At 45.0% G+C, this 10412-nt stretch overlaps 2 protein-coding genes across 3 annotated transcripts; one reads left to right on the top strand and one right to left on the bottom strand.

Annotated features, from left to right (window-relative positions):
• The first annotated feature begins 508 nt into the window (after nucleotides 1-508).
• Nucleotides 509-4151, top strand: LOC129859019 (uncharacterized). Of its 2 annotated transcripts, XM_055928321.1 has the most exons (5): nucleotides 509-622; nucleotides 1713-2406; nucleotides 2589-2775; nucleotides 2868-3078; nucleotides 3206-4151. In XM_055928321.1, exons 2-5 carry the CDS (start codon nucleotides 2064-2066, stop codon nucleotides 3344-3346), a joined length of 882 nt encoding a protein of 293 aa, XP_055784296.1. In that variant the 5' UTR covers nucleotides 509-622; nucleotides 1713-2063; the 3' UTR covers nucleotides 3347-4151. The 2 variants fall into 2 exon arrangements, with proteins under 2 accessions (XP_055784296.1, XP_055784297.1); XM_055928322.1 differs by lacking the exon at nucleotides 509-622 and having other exon boundaries at nucleotides 687-2406.
• Nucleotides 4152-4447: 296 nt separating this feature from the next.
• On the bottom strand, nucleotides 4448-9930 carry zswim2 (zinc finger, SWIM-type containing 2). Its single transcript, XM_055928319.1, has 9 exons — nucleotides 9408-9930; nucleotides 9212-9288; nucleotides 9090-9130; nucleotides 8723-8948; nucleotides 8228-8485; nucleotides 8020-8104; nucleotides 7829-7920; nucleotides 7225-7393; nucleotides 4448-5394 (listed from the first exon to the last, which is right to left on the bottom strand). The coding sequence occupies exons 1-9, from the start codon at nucleotides 9555-9557 to the stop codon at nucleotides 5119-5121; spliced, it is 1374 nt and encodes a 457-aa protein (XP_055784294.1). The 5' UTR covers nucleotides 9558-9930; the 3' UTR covers nucleotides 4448-5118.
• Nucleotides 9931-10412: the final 482 nt, after the last annotated feature.

Here is a 10412-nt window from a genome sequence, read left to right as displayed (position 1 = left end):
CATGCTTCAGTAAGGTTGGCTTCTTAGTTTTCATAGCAATGGTTATCAACTGTATTGCAGAAATGGAACGTAAATCACAGAAAATAGGTGTTGTGGTGGCAGCTGCAGAGAAGTATTTGGGTATATGAGATTTGACTTCAGAAGAGTTACAGGGCGTGTTGAGTGATGGTGTCCAGTCCTCCCAGGCAGTAGGCATGGTGCAGGAGCAGGTAGGGTCAAAGTAGTGGAATAGGGTAGTGGGTTTTTAATGAGTGTAGGTGATTGCTGCCGAGAAGTACCTGGGTGTACGAGATTTTACTGCAGAAAAGTTATACGATGTTTTGATATTTTATTTGTATGAAATATTGGTATATAGGCGAAGGGATGGTTGGTGGTGATTTTTGGAAAAATGTTACCCCTTTTTATTTTTGTATCACAAATGTAACGTGATATAACACACACTACCGCACAGTAGGAGGCTGCAGGCACCAAATAAAATGTGCGAACGACATGATACCAAAGAAGAAGAACACGATCTGCACCCGCCCACAGCCCGGGATATGTTGAAGCCGCTAGTAGCAGTAAAGAGGAACTTTTTTCTTTGTTCATTGAGAGCGCGGGAAAAAGCAGAGGACAAGAAGCGGTACATAACTATTTGCTTACGGTTAAACCTGAACTATAATAACCCTTACCTAACCCTACCTGAACCATTTTCAACGGGGGGTAGGAACGTCCCAAGGATTCCGGATAGCACGATCAATTTCCTTACCGTTATTTACCAGGACTTTTTAGCTAACGTTACGTATTAGATATTGTGAAAATGTTTGGTATTAAAATAATGGGTATGTGGTGCGGGATAATGCTTTAGAAATATGACTCCAGGTAAAATGGGTAAAGTGTATGCTGCAAGATGAAGCATTTGAGTGCCTTCTCTCCTGCTCCGTTCCAGGTCGTATATTTTGAATTGTACGGTGCTGTGCGCAGCGCGGCACAATTTGTTTTTCAGCCAAACGGGCGACCCCCTTCGGATGAATATTCTGTAGCTAAAACTCTAGAATTAATATGTAGTTATGGATGCACGGACTGACATCAGTATGATAGTTATATGACATCAAATAGTATATTTAGTTGACATCAATATGGTAGTTATATGACATCAATATCATAGCTTGAAACATTTTGAAGCTATAGATTGTTTACAAACATTTTTGCAAAACCATCTTATAGTTTGGGTTAAAAGTGACATAACTAATAATATACAAAATATCATGACTTACTTTGTTGAAAGAAAAACATACAAAACGTTGAAACGAACCGGTATTATCAGCTTGTTAAAGAGACCATCCTTCTGCTAGTTTTGTGTGGGTGAATATTCTTTGCTCTTGTGCACCGGCTGTCTGTTGTGGCTCAAATAGCCGTGTATTAATTATAGATTAGGGAAGGCATACCCGACTACTTCACCTACCTTTGTTAATTACAACGCCTTGTATGTCAAGGTGGCTTTCCAGTGAGCGATATTACTTTTTACCTTTTGATACCCTAAAGAGGCAAAACAAGAGATCAATATAATCATAGCAATATCATGTAGGCTAATATCCTAGCTATAACCCAGTAGAGTGTACTAACCATGCATCATAGTCTTTTGCCTGATACCACTCTTAAACACAGCTGTCACTCACTGTATTTTTTGACTTGACACAGTAATTAACCTGTTGTTCCATCTCGTTCTCCAGGTGCTAGTTTGATTTCACCTGACCAGCACCCATAGACCCTGCCATGACAACAAGCCATACCTCTCTGGCTAATAGGAAGTAGATTCTACCAGCCAATGAAGCAGGGCTGTGTTCAGTATATTAAACGTTTTACTACGTGCCTGAACGACACGCTTCTCCCCAACCGCTCTTTGCGGTATCTTTGCTCCTGTTTGGTGGTTGTGGCGGAGTGTTGCCCGACCGTTGAGAACAGCACAGTTTTCTGTTCAATCAAAAGTTGCACGCCGTTGTGTCCTGCTGAACACAGCCTTAACTCGAGTCCCCAGGAGGAAACCAACTTAGGCCAAGAACAGCCAACCACCCCAGAGAAGAATGGCGAAGGAGTTTCTGCTGGAGAATAAGCCGCTCCTGACAGAGATTCTGTCAGCGGAACCCGACATTATTCTCCAGTACGCCCATTCAAGGAAACTTGTGGAGCACCGTGAATACAACAACCTCTCCCACCTGCAATCCAGTCAGCCTCCAGAGACTACAGTCATCAAGCTACTGGACAGGCTGAGAGAGAGAGGAGAGGAGTACTGCCATGGTTTTGTGGCCCTTCTGCATAAGCAAGAGATCATCGCAAACTTCCCCAGACTCAAAGAGCTGGACTGGACCACCGTCAAAGACCCTAGTGCCCCTGACCCACCCCCAGTCCCACCAAGCATCAGAGCAGGTACAGCCCTGCCCATCTAGTCTAGAATGTTGCTGACTGTTGTGGAGTTTAGTGTGCCAACATGGCGCCTATTAAAATTCCTAATCTCAAACTGAGTATCCCTGACTCTGAATATCTAGGTTATACATGTCTATAGCCTAGATGTATTTCCATTAAAATGCTGCATTTTGTCCCTCCAATAGGCTCCATAATGGGGAATTTGCAGGAAGTAATCAAGGCCTGCGGTTACATCCACAATGTCTCAGCAGTGAAGAGAGGGAAGAAGACAGGATATTTCAATGCCGTTTTACAGCAAGAAGATGAGAGTAGGAATCTGATCGTTTTTCAGCCGCAGCTGCGAGACCGCTTTGCCACAGCAGAGAGTCGCAGGTAAGTTGTGTATGAAGTGCTCTGCAAAGGCTTTGAGTGCTATGTGATTAGGAATATCTGTTATTAATATTTTATAATGCATGTTTTTGCAGAACTCCAGTGAAGTTGGTGAAAGTGGTGCTCCAGCCATCCATAAGCAGAAACAGCAAGATGGAGATAATGTTTAAATACACATCCACATTTTCCATCCTCGAAGATTTACCCTTCAAATTCAACAGCGACCTTGACGGGAGGGTCAAGGATGTGGCCCTAGCTGACCTTCAAGAGGACAAAGAAAACACAGAAAATGCTGTAAAACAGAAGGTAGCTATAATAATAATAATAATAATTCACTATCAATGATTCACTATCACTATGTTTGAACTCTAACCATGTCTAGTTCAGTACCCTGTAATGTATTTCTCCTTTTGGTGTTTTTCTTGCATTGTAGGTGAACGTTACAGTAGAGGTGATTCAGAAAGTGAAAGAGGGCCATTGTAAAACAAGATTTAACAAAAGCATGCCCATGGTGGAATACCTAGTCGGTGATATTGTAGATGATTCAACTACACTCACAAACCTGACCGCCTGAAAACACGGTTGAAGTGGGGAAATGGTACCGGGTCACCAATGTTTCTGTTGTTAAGTATGGGGGTAAAACCGGGCTGAACACAACACCAGAATCTACTCTGGTCAACGTGGCCAGTGGTAGGAAATGCGATCTGCCACACGACATGGTACAGCCTGAAAGTTTGAGGGGAAAATCATTGGATACTGGTTGTCCCAAGAGTACACTTGCCCAGAAGCACACCCACTGGAGAGGGTGGACACCACTGAAAAGATGGTGACTTGTAAGCATTGCCCTATGTCGTACATACTATCCCTGATGGGAAGGATAACTAGAGGGAAGCTCTCCATACAATCTGATGATCTGGTCAGCCGGGTGTTCACTGTAGAGGACCGTGTCATCAGAAATATTCTGCGAGGAAGGTTGGAGGGGAGAGAGTCTCTGAAGGACATTGAGGACGCGCTGGTCGAACTGCCACCAGTGACAGTCACTGTTCTCAATGGTCATGTGTTAACCGTTACAACTCAGAGTCATGATGTCACCACACAGGATGAGAAGAGGAATATTACCGCGCAACAGCGCGTTTAGTCTGGACTGATGCTTTTCATTTTTTATCGAACCTTTATTTAACTAGGCAAGTCAGTTAAGAACAAATTCTTATTTACAATGACGGCCTACCAGAAGGCAAAATAAAAACACAGGGGCGTGGTTCCTTTAGTCAGTTTGACATCACCTGGGCAATCACTGCTTCAATGTGTCTTAAATGAAAAACGGCAAGCTGAAAATGTAAATAGACTGATAATAAAAAATAAAAAAACTTTTGTTTTTATTATGGGTCAGTATGTCTGTGGTACTTTTATATGTCCAGGTAAAAGTTCATTTTGTATTTCATTTTGACATTTGTTTAAAACAAGCTCTGCTAAGCGAATTGAAAAACTGTGTCAATGAAAATAGCACTTATAAAAACACAGAGAAATGAAAGCCAAACAGACTTAGGTGAAGTGAACACATAGCTGTGCAGTGTAGATATCTAACCAAGAGCTGAGCAAACAAGCAAATATAAAACAAAACTGTTATCCATTTCCTTTATGTAGAAAAAAATTAACTAGTACAAGTGAGGGGGGGGAAACCATTTAATCAATTTTAGAAGGATGTAACATAACAAATGTTGAAAAAGTCAAGGGGTCTGAATACTTTCTGAATCCACTGTATCAAAAACTACTCTTAAGTAGTACGACTGTACCATACTCAATACCTTTATAGTCAAAAGCAGTAGTCCGTTCACAACAAAATATGTTCTAAAATCCAACTCACTCCTTTTCTCCCTGGTGTGGAGCATTGATCAGTACCCCTGTCATTCTCAGGCCTGTGGCTTGCTGGCTGTCTCCTGTGCCTGGTCTGGGTACCCTGGGTCTCAGCTTCCACTGCGGCCTGGCTCTCCACAGGGTGATGACAGCTCTGGGCCTAGCAGCAGCAGCAGTCATGTCCCTGTCTGGCCTGTTTACACCCACAAACAGACTCGGCTGGGCCCTTCCCGTCACTCCATAGACCCCACCCAGCCTCTTAGTTGAGGTAACATTGTTTTGGGCCAAACTCTTGGTCGAGGAGCTTGACTTGGTGCGTCCCAACCTCACTCTAGACACGTCTGTCCTTAGATGCTGGGAGGAAAGGCTCTTGTTAAGAATGACTGATTTGACTGGAGTTCCATCCTTCTCTGTCCCGCTTGTTCCACCCTCCATGCTCTCAATGTTCACTGTATTGATGCGTAGACCTTGTAAGCCGACAACCATAGTGTCTTAAGGGAGAGGTACTATGGCATCGGCTGAGCCCTCGGAGCTGAACATACTCAGGCAGGGAACCACCCTGGCTGCCCTGTCCAGCAGAGCTACTCCTGGGACAAACAGCTCCAGTCTGTGCTGCTCTGTGAGCTTTGGATGGTCAAGGGAGGAGGCCAGCTTGGGTCTACCCTTCCCCCCACCCCTGCTCCATGTTAGGGGGTTGTAGATGACGTATCCATCCAGAGGGCAGGAGTTGGACCTCCGAAGCAACGGGTCGACACAGTCTGTGTGGAACTGTAGTAGGGGACAAAGATGGATCAAATTCAGTTACTGCTCTCACCGTCCATATCAGGACACAGTTCATCCATTCAGAACGTACTCAAACTAGTCCAGAATTAAAAAATGTCAACAGGAATTTTGGTTTTGGGGGCCTTAGGGTTAAAGACAAGGCATCACCCACTTTAGACTGACTCTGTTTACCTTGTGGTGGCAGAGCAGGAGAGGCAGTTTATTACATTATTTTTCTTTTACCCCGTTTTTTTTCTCCCCAATTTCGTGGTATCCAATTGGTAGTTACAGTCTTGTCTCATCGCTGTAACTCCCATACGAACTCGGGAGAGGCAAAGGTCGAGAGCCATGCGTCCTCCGAAACACAAGCCAACCAAGCCGCACTGCTTCTTGACACAATGCCCACTTAACCCGGAAGCCAGCCGCACCAATGTGTCAGAGGAAACACCGTACACCTGGCGACTGTGTCAGCGTGCACTGCGCCGGCCCGCCGCAGGAGTCGCTAGTGCGAGATGGGACAAGGACATCCCTGCCGCCCAAACCCGGACGACACTGGGCCAATTGTGCGACGCCCCATGGGTCTCCCGGTCGCGGCCGGCTGCGACAGAGCCTGGACTCGAACCCAGAATCTCTAGTGGCACAGCTATTTTTTATTATTTCACCTTTATTTAACCAGGTAGGCTAGTGAAGAACAAGTTCTCATTTACAACTGTGACCTGGCCAAGATAAAGCAAAGCAGTGCGACACAAACAACAACACAGAGTTACACATGGAATAAACAAACATGCAGTCAATAATACAATAGAAAAAGTCTATATACAGTGTGTGTGCAAATGAGGTAGGATAAGGGAGGTAAGGCAATAAATAAATAACAGTATGGGGATGAGGTAGTTGGATGGGCTATTTACAGTGATCTGTGAGCTGCTCTGACAGCTGGTGCTTAAAGTTAGTGAGGGAGATATGAGTCTCTAGCTTCAGTGATTTTTGCAGTTCTTTCCAGTCATTGGCAGCAGAGAACTAGAAGGAAAGGCGGCCAAAGGAGGAATTGGCTTTGGGGGTGACTAGTGAGATATACCTGCTGGAGCGCGTGCTACAGGTGGGTGCTGCTATGGTGACTAGTGACCTCAGATAATGTGAGGCTTTACCTAGCAAAGACTTATAGATGACCTGGAACCAGTGGGTTTGGCGGCGAGTATGAAGCGAGGGCCAGTCAACGAGAGCATACAGGTCGCAGTGGTGGGTAGTATATGGAACTTTGGTGACAAAACGGACGGCACTGTGATAGACTGCATCCAATTTGCTGAGTAGAGTGTTGGAGGCTATTTTGTAAATTACATCGCCAAAGTCAAGGATCGGTAGGATAGTCAGTTTTACGAGGGTATGTTTGGCAGCATGAGTGAACAATGCTTTGTTGCGAAATAGGAAGCCGATTCTAGATTTAATTTTGGATTGGAGATGCTTAATGTGAGTCTGGAAGGAGAGTTTACAGTCGAACCAGACACCTAGGTATTTGTAATTGTCCACATATTCTAAGTCAGAACCGTCAGGAGTGGTGATGCTGGACGGGCGGGCAGGTGTGGGCAGCATCGGTTGAAGAGCATACATTTAAGAGCAGTTGGAGGTCAAGGAAGGAGAGTTGTATGGCATTGAAGCTCGTCTGGAGGTTAGTTCACACAGTGTCCAAAGAAGGGTGATGCAGTGCCTTGGGCGCCACTCGGGAGGCCCAGGTCAGGGCAGTTTATCTAACTCTTAACCTTGTGGTGGCAGAACATGTCAGGGCCCGTTTACCTAACTCTTTACTTGGCGGTGACAGGATCATTTGAGTTAAGTCTTTACCCTGTGATGGCAGGGCAGGTGTCTGGCCTGCTGCCCTTGCTGGAAGCTCTTCAGGCAGATCCTACACTGCTGCCCAGGGTCCAGCAGGGGGCAGCCTCTCCTCACCCTGACCGAAAGGAGGCTCCTGACCAGGTGCTCTGGCAGTGGGTCACTCTCAACAGGAATCATGCTGAAGGGGGAAAGGAAACCAGAGACTCATGGGCTATATTTTAACGGCAGGTAGCTTAGCGGTTAGAACGTTGGGCTAGTAACCGAAAGGTCACTGGTTCGAATACCAGTGAAAAAATCTCTGCCCTTGAGCAAGGCTCTTAACCCTAATTTACTCCAGGGGTGCTGTACTACTATGGCTGACCCTGTAAAACAACATATTTCACTGTTCCTATCTGGTGTATGTGACAATAAAACATCTATTAAAATAATAATGTAATTAACTGCACTTAAATATGAATCACAATGCTTATTGCAGCAGGTTGTAAAGTGTAACAGCCTGTATGTGTGACAACATCTTTGCATTTTAGCACTGTCTAAATGCCATTCAGGGTGTTCAGACACTGAGCATAATAATCTATTTATACAGGGTTCTTACAGAGATTCCAGTGCTCACCTGTCACCCACTGACTGAGTGGTCATCTCACGTGGTTCACCCAGTGTGTTGAACACACGCTGACCCAAGGACAGCCACTTCTCAGTCCTTTTCTGATGGACATAATAGCTGATGTCATAAGTTTATCATGTCTACTTCCTGACACAAATATATGCAGAAATGCTCACAGAGTCTAACTGAAGACTGCTTACCGTACGTATGGCAAACGGATGCTGAGGGTGACAGCACCTTCTTATACAGTCCTCGCAAAGGTGATAGTACCGGCAGACTGTGCACCTAAAGGGAAGTCATAGACATGAAAAGTTGATCCATAACAGTATAGGTAAGTGGATAGGGGGAAAGTATGTAAATTCGAGCTCAAGGTCTATTGGCCCTGGGCATTATGACAACAAGACTTACTTGAAGCACTTGCCAGTGATGGGGCAGACCCTGCAGTTGTTGCAGAGCACCCCGAGGTGTCTGTCGGGCCTCTCTCGCTCAGCAGCTGTGTGGAGCTTAGCGACATTCCTCACCTGCTCCAGGAGCAGCTTGACCAGCCCAAAGTCCTCCCGGCACAGCGGGCACTTCACCATGGCTTCCCCCACCCCCTCCGGACGTGCCTGGTGGTCTGCCCACACCTTCATACAGGAGATATGGATGTTGTTGCCACAACCGAACCTGAATGGGAAGACATAGGGCATGACAGTTGGTGGCAGAAGGCGTTTTCCCTCCCACTCACATGTTCCCCTGTTGTTGCAGTAAAACAGTAGGTCAGTTCAGGCACATTTCCCCTATCCTCAAATCACTTTCCTTTGTGTTCTCCATCATATCATTAAGATCTAGTAAGCATTTAATAGGTATACCAAGGGTGGCCCAGTAAGTGTGTTGACATTATAATCCACGTGATGATCTGACCTGCAGTAAGACACAGGCAGCCGTTTCCCCAGCAACTCCTCTTGACAGATGGGACACACATCCTCGGCTTCGATCTCCTTCTGTCTGACCCCCTCGGCTGGGTCTGGTCTGGGGTTAGGGTCAGCCTCAGAGCAGGGTGGGTGTACAGGCCGGGGGGTTCTGCTCCTGTGTAAACCCTGTAGCAGCTCCAGGATCTGCCTTTCAACCAGGACCTGCTGGAAGCAATCTGCAAGTGTACATACCAGAGGGCACAGTAGAGTTTAAGGATATGCTGTTAAAAATCCTATCATTTCTACAGAGTGCCTAGGGTTTGAATTGCAATTTGGCTTATGCATTGTAGCCTATGTTATGTCTAAGTGAAACTTACATTCATGTTCTCTAGGCAGTCGGAATTTCCGCAATAAAACCCTACAATGAAAGTAGAATTATTTTACAGAATGAGCATGCACTATCTTTTATGTGTGATCGGTATGTTTTCTTCATTATTACCAGCAGATGTGTTTGCAGAGGTCTCTCTCTTTGTGGAATGTTGAACAGGTACATGTATGAGGGTCTCCCAAGAACACCTGTGGAATATGAAAAATAGGCTACCTGATTATGAAATAAGAAAGTATTTCGTGTCAAAATGTAAATAGGACTATAATGTGGATGATGTCAAGTTAGGATGTTGCACATGCAGGCCTACTTTGAAGTTTTTGGGTTCCCCCTCCTCTTTGAGTAGGAATCCGGTCGGACCATACTCTTTCAGGATGAACATGGTCGTGTTCATGGCCTCGTCCTGGTGCCAGCTAACGGCATCACTCACGGTATTCTTCCAGACACTTTTCCTGAACATAACACAACTCTCACGGAATTTCTAGGGAAGAGGACTGAGGAGGAGAGAAGACTAGAGCAATGTCTTCATACTAAGTCGACGCGCGTGCCCTGCTATATCAGCAAAGGTTTAAACTTTAGTAGCTAACTATGCAGCTAGCTAGCTTATTGTAAAACGCTCTGAAACTGACGTAAGCAGCAACAACAACTAATAGACACCTGTTTGCCGTAGTCATGGTAATTCAGGAAGATGTCTTGGTACATGTGTGCCCCCTTGTGAATTCATGCGATATTACATGCTATTTAAAAAAAATAAAAAATGTTATTTAACTAGGCAAGACAGTTAATAACGCATTCGTATTTACAATGGCGGCCTACAGTGGTCTTGTTCAGGGGCAGAACGACAGATTTTTTACCTTGTCAGCTCAGGGAATTCGATCCAGCAACCTTTCACTTACTTTCCCAATGCTCTAACCACTAGGTTACCTGCAGCCCCATGTACAATTGGTAATAAGCACAATACCATGATATTAGCATGTTATAACGGGTGTCTTACCTGTAGATGGTTAGGAACCAGATTTTAGCCCAGCAAATCATATTTCAGAGTGTTGTGAGTGAGTCTGTGTTCATGCGCAGCATGTGCTTGAGAGTTCTAGGACAACACAATCACAACACCACCGGATAGCAAATTACACTTGTCACCCAAAGACCCAACTGGTGTTCGGCTATATTATTTACAGTCCTGTAAAATCTACCACTGATGTCACAACAACTTTTCCATTGAAGACTGTTTGCAGAATGGATTCCCAAAACTTTTCCCCTATGTATTGTAAACTATGACAAATATCTCTATTTTCTTTTTTTCTTTCTTTCTCTC

The sequence above is a fragment of the Salvelinus fontinalis genome, chromosome 7, assembly GCF_029448725.1.
Source record: "Salvelinus fontinalis isolate EN_2023a chromosome 7, ASM2944872v1, whole genome shotgun sequence".
Lineage (NCBI taxonomy): Eukaryota > Metazoa > Chordata > Actinopteri > Salmoniformes > Salmonidae > Salvelinus > Salvelinus fontinalis.
The sequence above is the reverse complement of the archived record's forward strand: the minus strand, read 5'-3'. Positions and strand labels throughout refer to the sequence as shown.